At 53.2% G+C, this 20,883-nt stretch overlaps 1 protein-coding gene across 1 annotated transcript in view; it reads right to left on the bottom strand.

The window, feature by feature from the left end:
• Positions 1-20,883, bottom strand: part of spega (striated muscle enriched protein kinase a) — a 462,850-nt gene that overhangs the window by 22,566 nt on the left and 419,401 nt on the right. Inside the window, exons 28-29 of the mRNA XM_038790314.1 lie at positions 14,215-14,358; positions 7,693-7,809 (exon numbers count right to left, since the gene is read on the bottom strand). Coding sequence (XP_038646242.1) covers positions 7,693-7,809; positions 14,215-14,358 — 261 coding nt within the window. The remainder of the gene's footprint in view (positions 1-7,692; positions 7,810-14,214; positions 14,359-20,883) is intronic.

The raw sequence follows: 20,883 nt of genomic DNA, 5'->3' as shown, positions 1-20,883 counted from the left end.
GTGCGATGGCGCACGCAACGCGCTGACGTCAGTGTCATGACGTGTCCGAATTGTGGCTCCACCCACTTAATCCGGCAATTTCCGGCAAAAGGACGGCGATGTGTACAGTGAGGCGAACTTGGCCACTATGCAGCCCTTTGCAGATCTGCTCCACCGCTCAGCAGCCAGCGATCCCAGCTGCGGCGCAGAGTGTCCGCTCAATACAGCAAGGCATGCCAGATTCCGATCCCGACAGCCTAACGGACCCTGATGCTGACTGCCTCAAGTCTCCCTATCGGGTGGGCATCATAACCACACATGAGCTGGCCTCCACCATACCTGCGCAAAGCCCCTCGATCCTCAGTGTGGGTCCAGACGATGAGTGGTGTGCTGCCCTCACAGTTAACAAGGCTCGCCTCCGATTTAAACTGGACACCGGCGTGTCTGTGAACCTCATCTCACAATCCGACCTCGACACCATCCAGCCCCAACCTAGCATTCTTCCACCGGCCTGCCAGCTCCTTGACTACAATGGCAATGCCATAGCTGCCAGTGGCTTGTGTCAACTAGGAGTATCCAACAAGGCGATCAAGGCAACATTATGGTTGGAAATCGTCAGGCCTGCCAGGGCGTCCCTGCTCGGTGCTCGGGCCTGCAAGCTCCTGAACCTGGTTCAGCGAGTCCACACCACGTCATCATCACCGGCGACGGCCTCACCCAATGGAAATTTGCAAGCCGACATAGACGACATTATCACGCAATACCATTCGATGGAATGGGCACGCTCCCGTACCGATATAAAATCCTGCTCAAGCCGAACGCCACCCTGTCATTCATGCACCAGGCCGGGTGCCGGCGCCCCTCAAGGATCGTCTGAAAAAGCAACTACAGCACCTCGAAGACCAGGGCATTATCTCGAAGGTCACAGAGCCAACAGACTGGGTCAGCTCCATGGTCTGCGTAAAGAAGCCGTCAGGGGAGCTCCGCATTTGCAGTGTTCCCAAAGACCTGAACCGCAACATCATGCGGGAGCACTACCTGATCCCGAAGCGTGAAGAGTTAACCAGTGAGGTGGCTCATGCCAACTTCTTCACCAAGATAGACGTCTCCCGTGGATTCTGGCAGATACAGCTGGACGCATCCAATCGGAAGCTGTGCACGTTTAACACTCCGTTCGGCCGTTATTGCTACAACCGCATGCCTTTCGGTATCATATCAGCTTCCGAAGTATTTCATCGCATTATGGAGCAAATGGTGGAGGGCATCGAGGGGGGTGCGAGTCTCTGTGGACAACATGATCATCTGGTCCACAACGCCCGAGGATCACATTGCCCGCCTCCGACAGGTCTTCCAACAGATTCCCGTAAATGGCCTCCAGCTCAGAGGGCCAAATGCTCGTTTGCTCAATCCGCTATCAAGTTTCTGGGTGAGCACATTTCACAGCAGGGTGCGCAACCTGACGCTGACAAGGTGTTGCCAATCAATGCCATGAAGACCCCGGAGGACAGGAAGGTGGTCCTCCGCTTCCTCGGGATGGTAAATTATCTTGGGAAATTAATTCCCAATCTGGCAGCCCACACCACGGCCCTCCGGCATCTCGGAAAGAAGTTGACAGTGTTCCAGTGGCTGCCCACCCATGAAAAGGAATGGCTCGAGCTGAAGGCGAAGCTCACCACAGCCCCAGTACTGGCGTTCTTTGACCCAACCAAGGGCACCAAGATATCCACAGACGCTAGCCAGGATGGCATTGGGGCGGTGCTCCTCCAGCGAGACGACTCCTTGTCCTGGGCTCCAGTGGCATACGTCTCCAGGGCCATGACTCCGACCGAGCAACGGTATGCCCAGATCGAAAAGGAGTGCTTGGATCTCCTGACAGGAATAGTCAAGTTTCATGACTACGTATACGGCCTGCCAAAGTTCACGGTGGAAACAGACCACAGGCCTTTAGTCCACATAATCCAGAAGCATTTAAATGACATGATGCCTCGGCTACAGCGAATTCTTCTTCGTCTTCGCCGATATGACTTCGAACTCGTCTACACACCGGGTAAGGAGCTGATCATCGCGGATGCCCTATCCCGATCCATTACCACGCCGTGTTAACAAGGCGACTTCATCTGCCACACAGAGGCACAGGTGCAGGTGTGTGCCAGCAACCTCCCAGACACTGATGAACTAGTGGTCCAAATACGTGAAGAAACTGCCAAGGATTCTCTACTGCAGCGCGTGATGCAACACCTCGCTCATGGCTGGCAAAAGGGGCAACACCTCGCCCATGGCTGGCAAAAGGGGCAACACCTCGCCCATGGCTGGCAAAAGGGGCAGTGTCCCCAGTTCTTTAACGTTAAGGACGAGTTAACGATCATTGAGGGAATCCTTCTTAAACTGGACAGGATCGTCATTCCTCAAAGCATGCGGGCTGCGATGCTCGGGCAGATCCATGAGGGTCACGTTGGAGTCGGAAAATGTCAACGTAGAGCTCGGGAGGCGGTTTATTGGCCGGGCATCAACCAGGACATTGCCGACACGGTCCTCAACTGCACAACATGCCAGAAGTTTCAACCGGCTCAGCCCAAAGAAACGCTGCAACAGGCCGGGATTGTGACCTCTCCGTGGTCTGAAGTGGGGGTAGACCGCTTTCATGCCAATGGGCGTGACTACGGGCTCTTGGTCAACTACTTCTCCAGTTACCCGGAAGTGGTGAAACTGTCGGACCTCATGTCTAGGTCCGTCATCAAAGCCGCAAAGAGACGTTTGCCAGGCACGGGATACCACTCACGGTAATGAGGGACAACGGTCCATGTTTCTACAGCCAGGAGTGGTCCGATTTTGCACGATCCTACAACTTCAGACACATCACCTCCAGTCCCCATTACCCACAATCAAACGGGAAGGCCGAGAAAAGGGTCCATATCATCAAGCGGTTGCTGTGCAAGGCTACAGACTCAGCCTCCGATTTCAACCTGGCGCTGCTGCCCTACAGGGCGGCCCCTCTGTCGACTGGTTTGTCTCCGGCGCAGATGCTCATGAACCGCAACCTGAGGACAACTGTTGCAGCCATCCATGTTCCAGACCGTGACCACCTCACGGTGCTGCAGAAGGTGCAGCGATCCAGGGACCAGCAGAAGATGACGTATGCTGCTCATGCCACGGATCTGCCTGCGCTGGCTCCAGCAGATGTTGTTCGCGTCCAGTTGCCTGAGGGAGTTTGGTCAGCCCCAGCTGTTGTTGTCAGGCAGGCCGACACAAGGTCCTTCATTGTTCAAATAGCTGACGGCTCCATTCTCCGGCGCAACAGGAGGGCGCTGCGGAGAGTTCCCCGCCCACCGCCTAACCGCATTGCTCCGCCGGTTATCATGTCTCCTGTGGATGTCTCCTGACACGAGGCCGCCGATCTACCAGCGATCCCGCCGGTCCATGACCCCGCCGCAATGCCAGCGATCCCGCCGCAATGCCAGCGATCCCGCCGCAATGCCAGCGATCCCGCCGCAATGCCAGCGATCCCGCCGCAATGCCAGCGATCCCGCCGCAATGCCAGCGATCCCGCCTGTCCTTGACCCCGCCGCAATGCCAGCGATCCCGCCGCAATGCCAGCGATCCCGCCGCAATGCCAGCGATCCCGCCGCAATGCCAGCGATCCCACCGCAATGCCAGCGATCCCGCCGCAATGCCAGCGATCCCACCGCAATGCCAGCGATCCCGCCTGTCCATGACCCCGCCGCAATGCCAGCGATCCCGCCTGTCCATGACCCCGCCGCAATGCCAGCAATCCCGCCGCAATGCCAGCGATCCCGCCGCAATGCCAGCGATCCCGCCGCAATGCCAGCGATCCCGCCTGTCCATGATCCCGCCGCAATGCCAGCGATCCCGCCTGTCCATGATCCCGCCGCAATCCCAGCGATCCCGCCGCAATGCCAGCGATCCCGCCGCAATGCCAGCGATCCCGCCTCAATGCCAGCGATCCCGCCGCAATGCCAGCGATCCCGCCGCAATGCCAGCGATCCCGCCGCAATGCCAGCGATCCCGCCTGTCCATGACCCCGCCGCAATGCCAGCGATCCCGCCGCAATGCCAGCGATCCCGCCGCAATGCCAGCGATCCCGCCTGTCCATGACCTCACCGCAATACCAGCGATCCCGCCGCAATGCCAGCGATCCCGCCGCAATGCCAGCGATCCCGCCGCAATGCCAGCGATCCCGCCTGTCCATGACCTCACCGCAATACCAGCGATCCCGCCGCAATGCCAGCGATCCCGCCTGTCCAGGACACAGCCGCAATGCCAGCGATCCCGCCGCAATGCCAGCGATCCCGCCGCAATGCCAGCGATCCCGCCACAATGCCAGCGAACCCGCCGCAATGCCAGCGATCCCGCCACAATGCCAGCGATCCCGCCGCAATGCCAGCGATCCCGCCTGTCCAGGACACGGCCGCAATGCCAGCGATCCCACCTGTCCGCGACCCCGCCGCAATGCCAGCGATCCCGCCGCAATGCCAGCGATCCCGCCGCAATGCCAGCGATCCCGCCTGTCCATGATCCTTCCGCAATGCCAGCGATCCCGCCTGTCCATGACCCCGCCGCAATGCCAGCGATCCCGCCGCAATGCCAGCGATCCCACCTGTCCATGACCCCGCCGCAATGCCAGTGATGCCGCCTGTCCATAACCCCGCCGCAATGCCAGCGATCCCGCCGCAATGCCAGCGATCCCGCCGCAATGCCAGCAATCCCGCCGCAATGCCAGCGATCCCGCCTGTCCATGACCCCGCCGCAATGCCAGCAATCCCGCCGCAATGCCAGCGATCCCGCCGCAATGCCAGCAATCCCGCCGCATTGCCAGCGATCCCGCCGCAATGCCAGCGATCCCGCCTGTCCATGACCCCGCCGCAATGCCAGCGATCCCGCCTGTCCATGACCCCGCCACAATGCCAGCGATGCCGCCGCAATGCCAGCGATCCCGCCGCAATGCCAGCGATCCCGCCGCAATGCCAGCGATCCCGCCGCAATGCCAGCGATCCCGCCTGTCCATGACCCCGCCGCAATGCCAGCGACCCCGCCGCAATGCCAGCGATCCCGCCGCAATGCCAGCGATCCCGCCTGTCCATGATCCCGCCGCAATGCCAGCGATCCCGCCTGTCCATGACCCCGCCGCAATGCCAGCGATCCCGCCGCAATGCCAGCGATCCCGCCGCAATGCCAGCGATCCCGCCTGTCCATGATCCTGCCGCAATGCCAGCGATCCCGCCTGTCCATGACCCCGCCGCAATGCCAGCGATCCCGCCGCAATGCCAGCGATCCCACCTGTCCAAGTGCCGGCGTCTCCTGCTCCACCTCTGCGGCGATCGACCAGAATTCGTCGCCCGCCTCAAAGACTGAATCTATAGACTTTACTTTTGTAAATTTTGTTCAGTTTGCTCTGTATCTGCACGATAGACACCTTCCCATGTACATATGTTCATTAACTCACCACTTGTACATAGTCAAGCATGTATATACCTTCACGTTCCAAAACTTATTTAAAAAAAAGGGGAGATGTCATAATATCCACTCATGTATATAATGAGATGCAGACAGGCAGTGATTGACACACAGGATGACCAATGAACACACAACATAGAACAACCAATCACCAGACAGGACACCACCACTGTCAAGCCCACAGGGCATTAAGATTCTCCCTCTCTCGGGACCCAGCTACTGAGACAGTCAGAGTGCACAAGCTAGTGAGCACTATTACCATGTGGTAGCTAGTAAGTCTGGTCAAGCTAGTAAGAGGTCATCAGTTGGATTAGTAAAGTGTCAACCCACAGCTGAACATGTACAGCAGTTCATAGTTAAATAAAACAGAGTTGGATAATCTCCTGTGTCAGACGTTTGTTTCTAGCTTCCCTGCATCCAGTTGCAGTCGACGTTGAACCAACCTGCCTAACACATCAGGACACACAGAGAGACACAGAGAGACAGAGGCAGAAAGAGAGACAGAGGGAGAGACAGAGGGAGAGACAGAGGGAGACAGAGAGAGTCAGAGGCACAGAGAGACAGGGACAGAGAGAGACACTCAGAGAGACAGAGGCAGAGAGACAGAGACAGAGAGAGACACACAGAGAGACAGCGAGAGACAGAGGGAGACAGAGAGAGTCAGAGAGAGAGAGACAGAGGGAGAGACAGAGGGAGAGACAGAGGGAGAGACAGAGGGAGACAGAGAGAGTCAGAGAGAGAGACAGAGGGAGAGACAGAGGGAGAGACAGAGGGAGACAGAGAGAGACAGAGGGAGATACAGAGGGAGAGACAGAGAGAGTCAGAGAGGGAGACAGAGAGAGTCAGAGAGGGAGACAGAGAGAGTCAGAGAGAGAGCCAGAGGGAGAGACAGAGGGAGAGACAGAGGGAGAGACAGAGAGAGTCAGAGGCACAGAGAGACAGAGACAGAGAGAGACACTCAGAGAGACAGAGGCAGAGAGACAGAGACAGAGAGAGACACACAGAAAGACAGCGAGAGACAGAGGGAGACAGAGAGAGTCAGAGGCACAGAGAGACAGAGACAGAGAGAGACACTCAGAGAGACAGAGGCAGAGAGACAGAGACAGAGAGAGACACACAGAAAGACAGCGAGAGACAGAGGGAGACAGAGAGAGTCAGAGAGAGAGACAGAGGGAGAGACAGAGGGAGAGACAGAGGGAGAGACAGAGAGAGTCAGAGAGAGAGACAGAGAGAGTCAGAGAGAGAGAGACAGAGGGAGAGACAGAGGGAGAGACAGAGGGAGAGACAGAGGGAGACAGAGAGAGTCAGAGAGAGAGACAGAGGGAGAGACAGAGGGAGAGACAGAGGGAGACAGAGAGAGACAGAGGGAGATACAGAGGGAGAGACAGAGGGAGACAGAGAGAGTCAGAGAGGGAGACAGAGAGAGTCAGAGAGAGAGCCAGAGGGAGAGACAGAGGGAGAGACAGAGGGAGACAGAGAGAGTCAGAGGCACAGAGAGACAGAGACAGAGAGAGACACTCAGAGAGACAGAGGCAGAGAGACAGAGACAGAGAGAGACACACAGAAAGACAGCGAGAGACAGAGGGAGACAGAGAGAGTCAGAGAGAGAGACAGAGGGAGAGACAGAGGGAGAGACAGAGGGAGAGACAGAGAGAGTCAGAGAGAGAGACAGAGAGAGTCAGAGAGAGAGACAGAGGGAGAGACAGAGGGAGACAGAGGGAGAGACAGAGGGAGAGACAGAGAGAGTCAGAGGCACAGAGAGACAGAGACAGAGAGAGACACTCAGAGAGACAGAGGCAGAGAGACAGAGACAGAGAGAGACACACAGAAAGACAGCGAGAGACAGAGGGAGATAGAGAGAGTCAGAGGCACAGAGAGACAGAGACAGAGAGAGACACTCAGAGAGACAGAGGCAGAGAGACAGAGACAGAGAGAGACACACTGAAAGACAGCGAGAGACAGAGGGAGACAGAGAGAGTCAGAGAGAGAGACAGAGGGAGAGACAGAGGGAGAGACAGAGGGAGAGACAGAGAGAGTCAGAGAGAGAGACAGAGAGAGTCAGAGAGAGAGACAGAGGGAGAGACAGAGGGAGACAGAGGGAGAGACAGAGGGAGAGACAGAGAGAGTCAGAGGCACAGAGAGACAGAGACAGAGAGAGACACACAGAGAGACACACAGAGAGACAGAGGCACAGAGAGACAGAGGTGAGGTGCCATGATAGTGAGTGAGTTAAAAACCGACCTTTGAACCAGGTGACACTGGGCGTTGGGCTTCCTGCTGGTAAACTACAAAGGGTCAAGGGGTCACCTTCCAGCAGCGTCACATCTTTAAGTTTAACGTGGAAGACAGGCGGGAAATCTGTGATACAATCAAGAGAAAACATTGTCAAGCTAAATGGACATTCTGATGGGATGAAATAAGACAGAAACTAGACTCAGAGGCCCCCTCCTCAAAATGCAGAAACAATACCAGGATCATTAACTCTGCAGGCTTTCCCTGAAGTCTCCAGGGATCGAGATTGGGCACGATTTAACTCCATGGGAACAAAGTCCCATAGCGAGCGTGTTTAGCCGCCTGTTCCCCAGTGCTCACAGCACCGAGAAACACAACGCTGTTACACGTCACTCAGGTTAGATACGGGGTTTCCGTGGGAACACGTGGCCGAGGCCGCACATAGCCCTAGTTTCTACACCGAGGGACTCCATTCACCGCAGCCCCTCAGTGGAGCGCCTCTGGAACACCCAACGTGTCCCCCCCACCAACAAGTCTCAACTCACTATGAGGGGGTCCCTGCCTCCCACTGCACCTTCCCAACACCCACGCAGGGCACGCCCAGCCGGATTGCCAACGCGTGGCACCTTGGCACCGCCCACCTGGTGCCAGCTGGGCACCTTGGCACCGCCCACCTGGTGCCCTGGCAGTGCCCATTCCAGGCAGCAGTTCCACCTGGGCACCTTGGCACAGCCCACCTGGTGCCAGCTGGGCACCTTGGCACCGCCCACCTGGTGCCAGCTGGGTACCTTGGCAGTGCCAACCTAGCACACTAGCAGTGCCCCGTCAGCTGGGTGTGTCAAACTAGCTCCCTGGCAGTTCCACCTGGGCACTTCGGCAGTGCCAGGCTGCCCAAATGGCACCAACAGTGCTCGGGTGCCACCCTGCTCAAGGGGCATGGATCAGGGGGCTTCCAATCCCCTAGGAGACCCCCTTGATGGCCAACCCCGTTTGTGGACACCAATACGGAACGGCGCTCGCCCGAGGTCCTGGGGAACCTCCAGGGGAAACATGACGGGCTGTTGAATCAATTAGTTTCCAATCAATTTCCTTTGACACTTCCCTTTGTTACTTACAAACAAAGGCTATCTGATTGTGTCAGGTGGTTGGAGATCCAGTAATGGAATCAACAGACACGCGGACAACCAGAGACTGTAACCGACTGTAACCAATACACAGGGTCAAAGAATACCAACCAACCCGCACACACAGGGAAACAAAATAAGTGCGATTCAATGGACTCAAGGCCAAGTCAGCTGACCGGTATGTTTGAGGACCGAGCAAGACCTCGCTATTCACCAGCACTTTGCTGTTTGTTGGACCTCAGCTACTCCCCGGCAAGGCCACGCGACTTATCACGGATTGGGCCATCATTTTTCAAGGCAGCCCCGATCTTTCGACCCCCCTTTCAACACGACCAACCCCCCCCCACAACGTTGCCCAACGTACCTCTTCCTGGGTCCTTGAGGCTCCCCTCACCCCAACTCTTATGGGCAAGACAGCTCCAGGGTCCCAGGTTCGATTCCCGGCTGGGTCACTGTCTGTGCGGAGTCTGCACGTCCTCCCCGTGTCTGCGTGGGTTTCCTCCGGGTGCTCCGGTTTCCTCCCACAGTCCAAAGATGTGCGGGTTAGGTGGATTGGCCATGCTAAATTGCCCTTAGTGTCCAAAAAGTAAGGTTGGGGGGGGGGTTTGTTGGGTTACGGGTATAGGGTGGATACGTGGGTTTGAGTAGGGTGATCGTTGCTTGGCACAACATCGAGGGCCGAAGGGCCTGTTCTGTGCTGTACTGTTCTATAATTCTTTTATAATTCTGTAAGACCCCCCTCCCCAAGCCTGACCCCTGGGCCGTTCAACCTGACACCGTGGCAATCTGGGGGGAGCAGAGTACCACCCTACCCTGTCCTCGACCACCCAGGGTCCTCCACCTGCCACCCCCCCCCCCCCTCCCGAGGGACCATCATGACAGGTTCACGACTTTGTGTTTATAATAATAATCTTTATTGTCACAAGTAGGCTTACAATAACACTGCAATGAAGTTACTGTGCAAAGCCCCTAGTCGCCACATTCCGGCGCCTGTTCGGGTACACTGAGGGAGAATTCAGAATGTCCAATTCACCTAACAGCACGTCTTTCGGGACTTGTGGGAGGAAACTGGAGCACCCGGAGGAAACCCACGCAGACACGGGGAGAACGTGCAGACTCCGCACAGACAGTGACCCAAGCCGGGAATCGAACCTGGGACCCTGGAGCTGTGAAGCAACAGTGCTAACCACTGTGCTACCGTGCCGCCTGTGTTGAGGCCTCGCTGGCAAAGCCAGTGAACCCTGGACTCTGGGTGAATTGGACCAGCACATATATAAATAAACCATTAAATATGCGCATCTGGATCTCGTCCAGCGAGAGCAAGACCCAGACCGCGACGGGCTGAGAAATTCCACTGAATCACGCGAGATGCTTCAAGCGTCGCGATTCTCGATAAAGGTGTGGTAGTCACCAATAGCTGTATTATATGAATTACGTAAGACACATATACTGGAGATGCATGGGTAAATCCCTGCTTGCTGGCTCCGCCCAGTAGCCATTCTGGTTCCAGCTACAGGAGGCACTACATCTTTGCTCAATAAAGCCTTGATTATTCCACTACTCTCGCCTTTGTGGTAATTGATAGTGCATCAATTTATTGAGCAAAGATTTTCTAACGATGGATCTTCCCATCAAGCCTGATCGCCTGCAGCTGAGCCCTCAAGCAGCCAACGCCACGTCCGCCTTTGACCACTGGCTAGCCTGCTTCGAAAGCTACCTCAGAGCAGCCGCTGAGGAACACTCGGACTTGCAGAAGCTCCAAGTCCTTTATTCACGGGTCAGCCCTGACATTATTCCTCTCATCCGGGATGCGCCCACCTACTCCAAAGCAATGGAGCTCCTGAAGGGACATTACGTTCGGCCAGTCAATCAACTATATGCCAGGGACCTCCGCCACGAGACAGCAACTCCCCGGGGAGGCTCTGGATGATTTCTGGCGTGCCCTGCACATCCTGGGTAGGAACTGTGGCTGCCAGGCAGTTTCGGCAGCCCAGCACACAGAACGTTTAATCCGAGACGCCTTCGTTACGGGCATGAGGTCTGCGTACGTCCGCCAGCGCCTACTGGAAGGGGGGTAAGTTTGATCTTGCGGGAACCAGGCAGCTCGCAAACTCGTTAACAGTGGCCCCCCGTAACGTCCAGCCCTACGCCCCCGACAACGCGGCACCCTCGTGGGCATCGTGGGCCCCACCAGCTGCCGACTCCAGCTCACCGCAAGCCTGGGCCGCGCGGCAGCCAGCCAACTCTGGGGGGCCCAAGTGCTATTTTTACGGACAAAACAAACACCCCAGGCAGGTGTTTGTCTCTATATGCCAGGCCCGGTCGGTCACTGCTGTTTCTAGGCCCAGCGTTCCTACCCAGGGGCGCCGCCATATTCCTCCTCGCAAGCCATGTGCGCCCCATGGACGCCGCCATCTTCGGCGCCATTTTGGACGGTGCCTCAGGACCCCTGCTCGTCTGGAAGCTCGTCTGGCCGTTCATCGCCAGCCGCTACTCCCACCTTCCACCCCACGATGGTAAGGCGCTGCTCCCTCGCAGTACACCCCGTTACCCAGTAAATCTCTCTGGCCTCCGGATCCCATTCCGTGGAAATCCGGGGGTACGGCATTGCGACCCTCACTGTCCAAGGCGTAGAGTTTAGCAACTTCCGGCTCTACGTCCTCCCCCCTGCGCTGCCCTGTTACTCGGACTGGAATTCCAGTGCCACCTCCAAAGCTTAACCTTAAAATTCGGTGGACCCCTACCCTCGCTCACCGTATGCGGCCTCACGACCCTTAAGGTCGATCCACCTTCCTTGTTTGCGAACCTCATCCCGGATTGCAAACCCTTCGCCACCAGGAGCAGAGGGTACAGCGCCCAGGACCGGACCTTCATCGGGTCGGAGGTCCAATGGTTTCTGCGGGAGGGGGTCATTGAGGCCAGCAACAGCCCCTGGAGAGCCCAAGTGGTGGTGGTGAAGACCGGGGAGAAGCACAAGATGGTCACTGACTACAGTCAGACCATCAACCGGTACACGCAGCTTGACGCGTACCCCCTGCCACGCATATCTGACATGGTCAATCAGATTGCACAGTACTGGGTCTTTTCCAGAGTGGATCTGAAGTCCGCTTACCACCAGCTCCCCGTCCACCCAGAGGATCGCCAATACACTGCGTTCAAAGCAGACGGCCGCCTCTATCACTTCCTTAGGGTTCCGTTCGCCGTCACTAATGGGGTCTCGGTCTTCCAACGTGAGATGGACCGAATGGTTGACCGATACGGACTGCGGGCCACCTTCCCGTACCTGGACAACGTCACCATCTGTGGCCTCGACTAGCAGGACCACGACGCTAACCTCCAAAACTTTCTCCACACCGCCAAGCTCCTTAATCTCACATACAATAAGGAGAAATGCGTGTTCCGCACCAACCGTTTAGCCATCCTTGGCTAAGTCGTGCAAAATGGAGTTCTGGGCCTGACCCCGACCGCATGCGCCCCCTCCTGGAACTCCCACTCCCCCACTGCCCCAAGGCCCTGAAACGATGCCTGGGGTTTTTCTCCTACTATGCCCAGTGGGTCCCTTACTATGCAGACAAGGCCCGCCCACTCATTCAGTCCACAGTTTTTCTCCTGACGGCTGAGGCCCGCCAGGCCTTCAACCGTATCAAGGCTGACATCGCCAAGGCCACGATGCACGCAGTCGACGAGTCCCTCCCCTTCCAGGTGGAGAGCGATGCATCAGACGTAGCTCTGGCCGCCAACCTCAACCAGGCAGGCCCGTGGCCTTCTTTTCCCGCACCCTCCATGCCTCCGAAATTCGGCACTCCTCTGTCGAACAGGAGGACAAGGCCATTGTGGAAGCTGTGCGGCATTGGAGGCATTACCATCTCGCTCCCAACATGGCTGACAGTTCCTGGACCTGTCTTCCTTCGCAAGCATGTGCGGACCCATAAGTCGGACCCTTTGGTCGAAAGGGTCCACCTCCTACAGGTGAACCCGCAGTACGCCTACGTGGTGCACCCCAACGGGCGCCAGGACACAGTCTCCCTCTGGGACCTGGCACCCGCTGGATCCCCACCCAGGGCCCTTGACCCGACATCGACCCCAACCCCACCCTCGGTTGTCTCATTCACCCCTGCGCCACTCACCCTCCCCCCAGCGAACCTCACCACAGCCCCCTCCTCAGGAGGGTCCGTCCTCCCACTGGTTCCACTCAGGGGTGACGAGGACAACATGCTCCCGAAGTCACAGGTGACCAAGTCGGCGCCCACATCACCACCAGGACTGAGGTGATCGCGGAGATGGATCAAGGCCCCCAACAGACTGAACTTGGAAACTTTTCCACCACCCCCAGCGGGCTCTTTTTTTAACAGGGGGTGAATGTGATCGTCACCACTAACTATATTATATGTATTACGGTAAGACACATATACTAGAGGTACATGGGTAAATCCCGCCTGCTGGCTCCGCCCAGTAGGCAGCGTATAAATGTGGCAGGGTTAGATACAGAGTAAAGCTCCCTCTGCACTGTCCCCATCAAACACTCCCAGGACAGGTACAGCACGGGGTTAGATACAGAGTAAAGCTCCCTCTACACTGTCCCCATCAAACACTCCCAGGACAGGTACAGCATGGGGTTAGACACAGAGTAAAGCTCCCTCTACACCGTCCCCATCAAACACTCCCAGGACAGGTACAGCACGGGGTTAGATACAGAGTAAAGCTCCCTCTACACCATCCCCATCAAACACTCCCAGGACAGGTACAGCACGGGGTTAGATACAGAGTAAAGCTCACTCTACACTGTCCCCATCAAACACTCCCAGGACAGGTACAGCACGGGGTTAGATACAGAGTAAAGCTCTCTCCACACTGTCCCCATCAAACACTCCCAGGACAGGTACAGCACGGGGTTAGATACAGAGTAAAGCTCCCTCTACACTGTCCCCATCAAACACTCCCAGGACAGGTACAGCACGGGGTTAGATACAGAGTAAAGCTCCCTCTACACTGTCCCCATCAAACACTCCCAGGACAGGTGCAACACGGGGTTAGATACAGAGTAAAGCTCTCTCCACACTGTCCCCATCAAACACTCCCAGGACAGGTACAGCACGGGGTTAGATACAGAGTAAAGCTCCCTCTACACTGTCCCCATCAAACACTGCCAGGACAGGTACAGCACGGGGTTAGATAGAGAGTAAAGCTCCCTCTACACTGTCCCCATCAAACACTCCCAGGACAGGTACAGCACGGGGTTAGATACAGAGTAAAGCTCCCTCTACACTGTCCCCATCAAACACTCCCAGGCCAGGTACAGCACGGGGTTAGATACAGAGTAAAGCTCCCTCTACACTGTCCCCATCAAACACTCCCAGGACAGGTACAGCACGGGGTTAGATAAAGAGTAAAGCTCCTGCTCCAGTACCTGAAGCACTCCTCTGATAGAGCATTGTGCTGTCTTCAGAGGCAACAGCCAGTGAGATATTGGGTTGTGAGATTGCCTTGTCCCTCCTCATTCGTGAGAACCCCCATCGATCCCACCGTGATCTTCGCTCTCCATGAGTCGATGCTGTAGATAATTAAAAACAAGTCATTGAATAGAACTTACGATTAACGCCCACACATAAGTGGAAAATCTAATTCTGCTGTTTTTCAGTTAAAAGTGCAGTGTGGAGCTTAGTGTCTGATTGGTTGAAGCAGCCCCCACCCTAATTGCTGAAAGGCAGTTATCTGTCAATCACCTGAGGCCTGTTTAGGGGCAAATTGTATTCTTCTCTTTGAAGTTAAGGTATTTTTTGAGTCATCGGTTAGCTGAGGTCTGTATAAAAGACAGACAGACAGCGCACACAGTAAGCTAGCACTTTTCCAGGAGACACATCCAGAGTGGGGATTGAAACTTGGTAATTTGGTGCAGTGAGGTAATTCAGTGCAGAGTGTGAGGAGGTGCTTTTTAACCCTAGTAAGTGACTGGTAAGTAGTCTCTCTTTTTCTTTTCATTGTCTAATTTATTTATTTTTATTTTGAAATTCTAGTTGTTTAAGTTTACCACGGGTTTAAGACATGGCAGGAGATCCCAGACCTGTGTCATGCTCCTCGTGTGCGATGTGGGAACTCAGGGACACGTCCACTGTCCCTGGCTCCTTCACGTGCAAGAAGTGTGTTCAGTTGCAGCTCTTGTTAGACCGCTGGACGGCTCTGGAGCTGCGGATGGACTCACTTTGGAGCATCCGCGATGCTGAGGAGGTCGTGGATAGCACGTTTAGCGAGTTGGTCACACCGCAGGTGAAGGTTACTGAGGGAGATAGAAAATGGGTGACCAAAAGAAAGAGCAAGAGTAGGAAGGCAGTGCAGGTGTCCCCTGCGGTCATCTCCCTGCAAAACAGATATGCCGCTTTGGATACTGTTGAGGGAGATGGCTCACCAGGGGAAGGCAGCAGCAGCCAGGTTCATGGCACCGTGGCTGGCTCTGCTGCACAGCAGGGCAGGAAGAAAAATGGCAGGGCTATAGTGATAGGGGACTCGATCGTAAGGGGAATAGACAGGCGGTTCTGTGGACGCAATCGAGACTCCAGGATGGTATGTTGCCTCCCTGGTGCAAGGGTCAAGGATATCTCGGAGCGGCTGCAGGACATTCTGGGGGGGGGGGATGGTGAACAGCCAGCTGTCGTGGTGCACATAGGCACCAACGATATAGGTAAAAAACGGGATGAGGTCCTACAAGCGGAATTCAGGGAGTTAGGAGTTAAACTAAAAAGTAGGACCTCAAAGGTAGTAATCTCAGGATTGTTACCAGTGCCACGAGCTAGTCAGAGTAGGAATGTCAGGATAGATAGGATGAATGCATGGCTCGAGAGATGGTGCAAGAGGGAGGGATTCAAATTCCTGGGGCATTGGGACCGGTTCTGGGGGAGGTGGGACCAGTACAAACCGGACGGTCTGCACTTGGGCAGGACTGGAACCGATGTCCTAGGGGGGGTGTTTTCTAGAGCTGTTGGGGAGGGTTTAAACTAATGTGGCAGGGGGATGGGAACCAATGCAGGAAGTTGGAAGGTAGTAAAACAGGGACAGAAACAAAAGGAAGTAAGGGGAAAAGTGCATGGCAGAGAAGACATAGTCAGAAATCCATAAGGGCGACAGTACAAGGTACAGTGACTGAGGGGAGCACAGTGAATAGGCCCAGTAATAACAAAAGGAATAAAACTGGAGATGTTAAGATTCAAAACAGAGGTAAAAAAACCAACATAAGTGTACTTTACCTGAATGCTCGTAGTATTCGGAATAAAGTAAATGAGTTGGTGGCACAAATCATCGTAAATGACTATGATTTAGTGGCCATTACTGAAACATGGTTAAAGGATGGTCACGACTGGGAGTTAAATATCCGAGGGTATCAAACTATTCGGAAGGACAGAGTGGATGGTAAGGGAGGTGGTGTTGCTGTTATTTAAGGATGACATCCGGGCAATAGTAAGGGATGGCATCGGTGCTATGGAGGATAAGGTTGAATCCATTTGGGTGGAAATCAGGAATAGTAAGGCGAAAAAGTCACTGATAGGAGTAGTCTATCGGCCACCAAATAGTAACGATATGGTGGGGCAGGCAATAAACAAAGAAATAACTGATGCATGTAGAAATGGTACAGCAGTTATCATGGGGGATTTTAATCTACATGTCGATTGGTTTAACCAGGTCGGTCAAGGCAACCTTGAGGAGGAGTTTATAGAATGTATCCGCGATAGTTTCCTAGAACAGTATGTAATGGAACCTACGAGGGAACAAGCGGTCCTAGATCTTGTCCTGTGTAATGAGACAGGACTGATTCATGATCTCGTAGTTAGGGATCCTCTCGGAAGGAGCGATCACAATATGGTGGAATTTAAAATACAGATGGAGGGTGAGAAAGTAAAATCAAATACTAGTGTTTTGTGCTTAAACAAAGGAGATTACAAGGGGATGAGAGAAGAACTAGCTAAGGTAGACTGGGAGCTAAGACTTTATGGTGGAACAGTTGAGGAACAGTGGAGAACCTTCCAAGTGATTTTTCACAGTGCTCAGCAAAGGTTTATACCAACAAAAAGGAAGGAAGGAAGAAAGAGGGAAAATCGACCGTGGATATCTAAGGAAATAAGGGAGAGTATCAAATTGAAGGAAAAAGCATATAAAGTGGCAAAGATTGCTGGGAGATTAGAGGACTGGGAAATCTTTAGGGGGGCAACAGCAAGCTACTAAAAAAGCTATAAAGAAGAGTAAGATAGAGTATGAGAGTAAACTTGCTCAGAATATAAAAACAGACAGTAAAAGTTTTTACAAATATATAAGACAAAAAAGAGTGGCTAAGGTAAATATTGGTCCTTTAGAGGATGAGAAGGGAGTTTTAATAATGGGAAATGAGGAAATGGCTGAGGAACTGAACAGGTTTTTTGGGTCGGTCTTCACAGTGGAAGACACAAATAACATGCCAGCGACTGATAGAAATGAGGCTATGACAGGTGAGGACCTTGAGAGGATTGTTATCACTAAGGAGGGAGTGATGGGCAAGCTAATGGGGCTAAAGGTAGACAAGTCTCCTGGCCCTGATGGAATGCATCCCAGAGTGCTAAAAGAGATGGCTAGGGAAATTGCAGATGCACTAGTGATAATTTACCGAAATTCACTAGACTCTGGGGTGGTCCCGGTGGATTGGAAATTAGCAAACGTGACGCCACTGTTTAAAAAAGGAGGTAGGCAGAAAGCAGGAAATTATAGGCCAGTGAGCTTAACTTCTGTAGTAGGGAAGATGCTGGAATCTATCATCAAGGAAGAAATTGCGAGGCATCTGGATGGAAATTGTCCCATTGGGCAGACGCAGCATGGGTTCGTAAAGGGCAGGTCATGCCTAACTAATTCAGTGGAATTTTTTGAGGACATTACCAGTGCAGTAGATAACGGGGAGCCGATGGATGTGGTATATCTGGATTTCCAGAAAGCCTTTGACAAGGTGCCACAGAAAAGGTTGCTGCATAAGATAAAGATGCATGGCATTAAGGGTAAAGTAGTAGCATGGATAGAGGATTGGTTAATTAATAGAAAGCAAAGAGTTGGGATAAATGGGTGTTTCTCTGGTTGGCAATCAGTAGCTAGTGGTGTCCCTCAGGGATCCGTGTTGGGCCCACAATTGTTCACAATTTACATAGATGATTTGGAGTTGGGGACCAAGGGGAATGTGTCCAAGTTTGCAGACGACACTAAGATGAGTGGTAAAGCGAAAAGTGCAGAGGATACTGGAAGTCTGCAGAGGGATTTGGATAGGTTAAGTGAATGGGCTCGGGTCTGGCAGATGGAATACAATGTTGACAAATGTGAGGTTATCCATTTTGGTAGGAATAACAGCAAACGGGATTATTATTTAAACGATAAAATATTAAAGCATGCCGCTGTTCAGAGAGACTTGGGTGTGCTAGTGCATGAGTCACAGAAGGTTGGTTTACAAGTGCAACAGGTGATTAAAAAGGCAAATGGAATTTTGTCCTTCATTGCTAGAGGGATGGAGTTTAAGACTAGGGAGGTTATGTTGCAATTGTATAAGGTGTTAGTGCGTCCACACCTGGAGTATTGTGTTCAGTTTTGGTCTCCTTACTTGAGAAAGGATGTACTGGCGCTGGAGGGTGTGCAGAGGAGATTCAGTAGGTTAATCCCAGAGCTGAAGGGGTTGGATTATGAGGAGAGGTTGAGTAGACTGGGACTGTACTCGTTGGAATTTAGAAGGATGAGGGGGGATCTTATAGAAACATTTAAAATTATGAAGGGAATAGATAGGATAGATGCGGGCAGGTTGTTTCCACTGGCGGGTGACAGCAGAACTAGGGGACATAGCCTCAAAATAAGGGGAAGTAGATTTAGGACTGAGTTTAGGAGGAACTTCTTCACCCAAAGGGTTGTGAATCTATGGAATTCCTTGCCCAGTGAAGCAGTTGAGGCTCCTTCATTACATGTTTTTAAGGTAAAGATAGATAGTTTTTTGAAGAATAAAGGGATTAAGGGTTATGGTGTTCGGGCCGGAAAGTGGAGCTGAGTCCACAAAAGATCAGCCATGATCTAATTGAATGGCGGAGCAGGCTCGAGGGGCCAGATGGCCGACTCCTGCTCCTAGTTCTTATGTTCTTATGAGGCCTCAACAGGGATCTGGGATTCATGTCGCATTACATCCACCCCCCACCATCTGGCCTGGACTTGCAAAATCCTACCAACTGTCCTGGCTTGAGGCAATTCACACCTCTTTAACCTGTGATTATCCCTCTCCCTGGATCTGTAAAGATTTGATTACCTGCAAATTCTCGCATTCCAAGCATTGTCTGGCATCTCTGACTTTGTCTATATAAATGTTTCTGGAACATACCTCGCCATTCACCTGAGGAAGGAGCTGCGCTCCGAAAGCTCGTGTTTGAAACAAACCTGTTGGACTTTAACCTGGTGTTGTAAGACTTCTCTTTATGTTCTATGACAGTGTTCTTCACAGTCGGGGGCGCGACACGTGGGTGGGTCGCGGGCGGGTTTTGGGAGGGTCGCTGAGCCGTTGTCCGCGGCGTTCCTGAGCGCGCAGATTCCCGTGCCGCAGCCGGCTTTTCATAACGCTGATGCAAGCGGCCGCGAACATGTGAAAAAAAAAAATTTGCCCGCATTGCGCATGCGCGCACAATGATCGGCGCACATGCGCAGTGCGGCCGCTGTTTTTTTAAACGGTTGCAGCTTTTTGTTTTACAAGTTCTGCAGTGGTTTTTATTCATTTATTTTATTCATTTTATTTTTTTTACAAGTTCGGCGGGGATTTTATTCATTTTTTTCATTTATTTTACTCATTTTAGTTTTTTTTTTTACGTTCGGGGGGTTTTATTTGATAAAATTTTACAGGAAAAAAGTTCAGAACTTTGGACAGATGGAGACTCCATACTTTCCGCCACCGGAAGCCTTCACCTTCATCCAACAGGTTCCATTGGAGGAGCGTGTACGAGGGCCAAAGGGACCCAAAACCATTTCCTCCATTTTGGTCAGCAGCAAACAAGGTAAGAGAAAATGGCGGTCGTGCAGGTCGGTCGGCGTGGGTCGCGAAGGTCGGCCAGGTTGGGTCCCGAAGGTTGGCCGGTTGGTAAAAAAGGGTCCTCGGAAAAAATGTCGTCATTGTCTACAGGAATAGTGCCAGAAGACTGGAGGATAGCAAATGTCCTCTTGTTCAAGAAGGGGAGTAGAGATAACCCCGGTAACTATAGACCAGTGAGCCTTACTTCTGTTGTGGGCAAAGTCTTGGAAAGGTTTATAAGAGATAGGATGTATAATCATCTAGAAAGGAATAATTTGATTAGGGATAGTCAACATGGTTTTGTGAAGGGTAGGCCGTGCCTCACAAACGTTATTGAGTTCTTTGAGAAGGTGACCAAATAGATGGACGAGGGTAAAGCAGTTGATGTGGTGTATATGGATTTCAGTAAAGTGTTTGATAAGGTTCCCCACGGTAGGCTATTGAGGGTGGTGGTTGATGGAAAATGTTCAGCCTGGAATTCAGTTACTAGTGGTGTACCACAAGGATCTGTTTTGGGGCCACTACTGTTTGTCATTTTTATAAATGTCCTGGAGGAGGGCGTAGAAGGATGGGTGAGTAAATTTGCAGATGACACTAAAGTCGGTGGAGTTGTGGACAGTGCGGAAGGATGTTGCAGGTTACAGAAGGACATAGATAAGCTGCAGAGCTGGGCTGAGAGGTGGCAAATTGAGTTTAATGCAGAAATGTGTGAGGTGATTCATTTTGGAAGGAGTAACAGGCAGACAGAGTACTGGGCTAATGGGAAGATTCTTGGTAGTGTGGATGAGCAGAGAGATCTCGGTGTCCAGATCCCTGAAAGTTGCCACCCAGGTTGATAGGGTTGTTAAGAAGGCGTACGGTGTGTTAGCTTTTATTTAGTAGAGGGATTGAGTTTCAGAGCCATGAGGTCATGTTGCAGCTGCACAAAACTCTGGTGCGGCCGCATTTGGAGTATTGCGTACAGTTCTGTTCGCCTCATTATAGGGAGGATGTGGAAGCTTTGGAAAAGGTACAGAGGAGATTTACCAGGATGTTGCCTGG

This window comes from Scyliorhinus canicula, chromosome 2, assembly GCF_902713615.1.
Source record: "Scyliorhinus canicula chromosome 2, sScyCan1.1, whole genome shotgun sequence".
NCBI lineage: Eukaryota > Metazoa > Chordata > Chondrichthyes > Carcharhiniformes > Scyliorhinidae > Scyliorhinus > Scyliorhinus canicula.
This window is presented reverse-complemented; position numbering and strand designations above follow the sequence as displayed.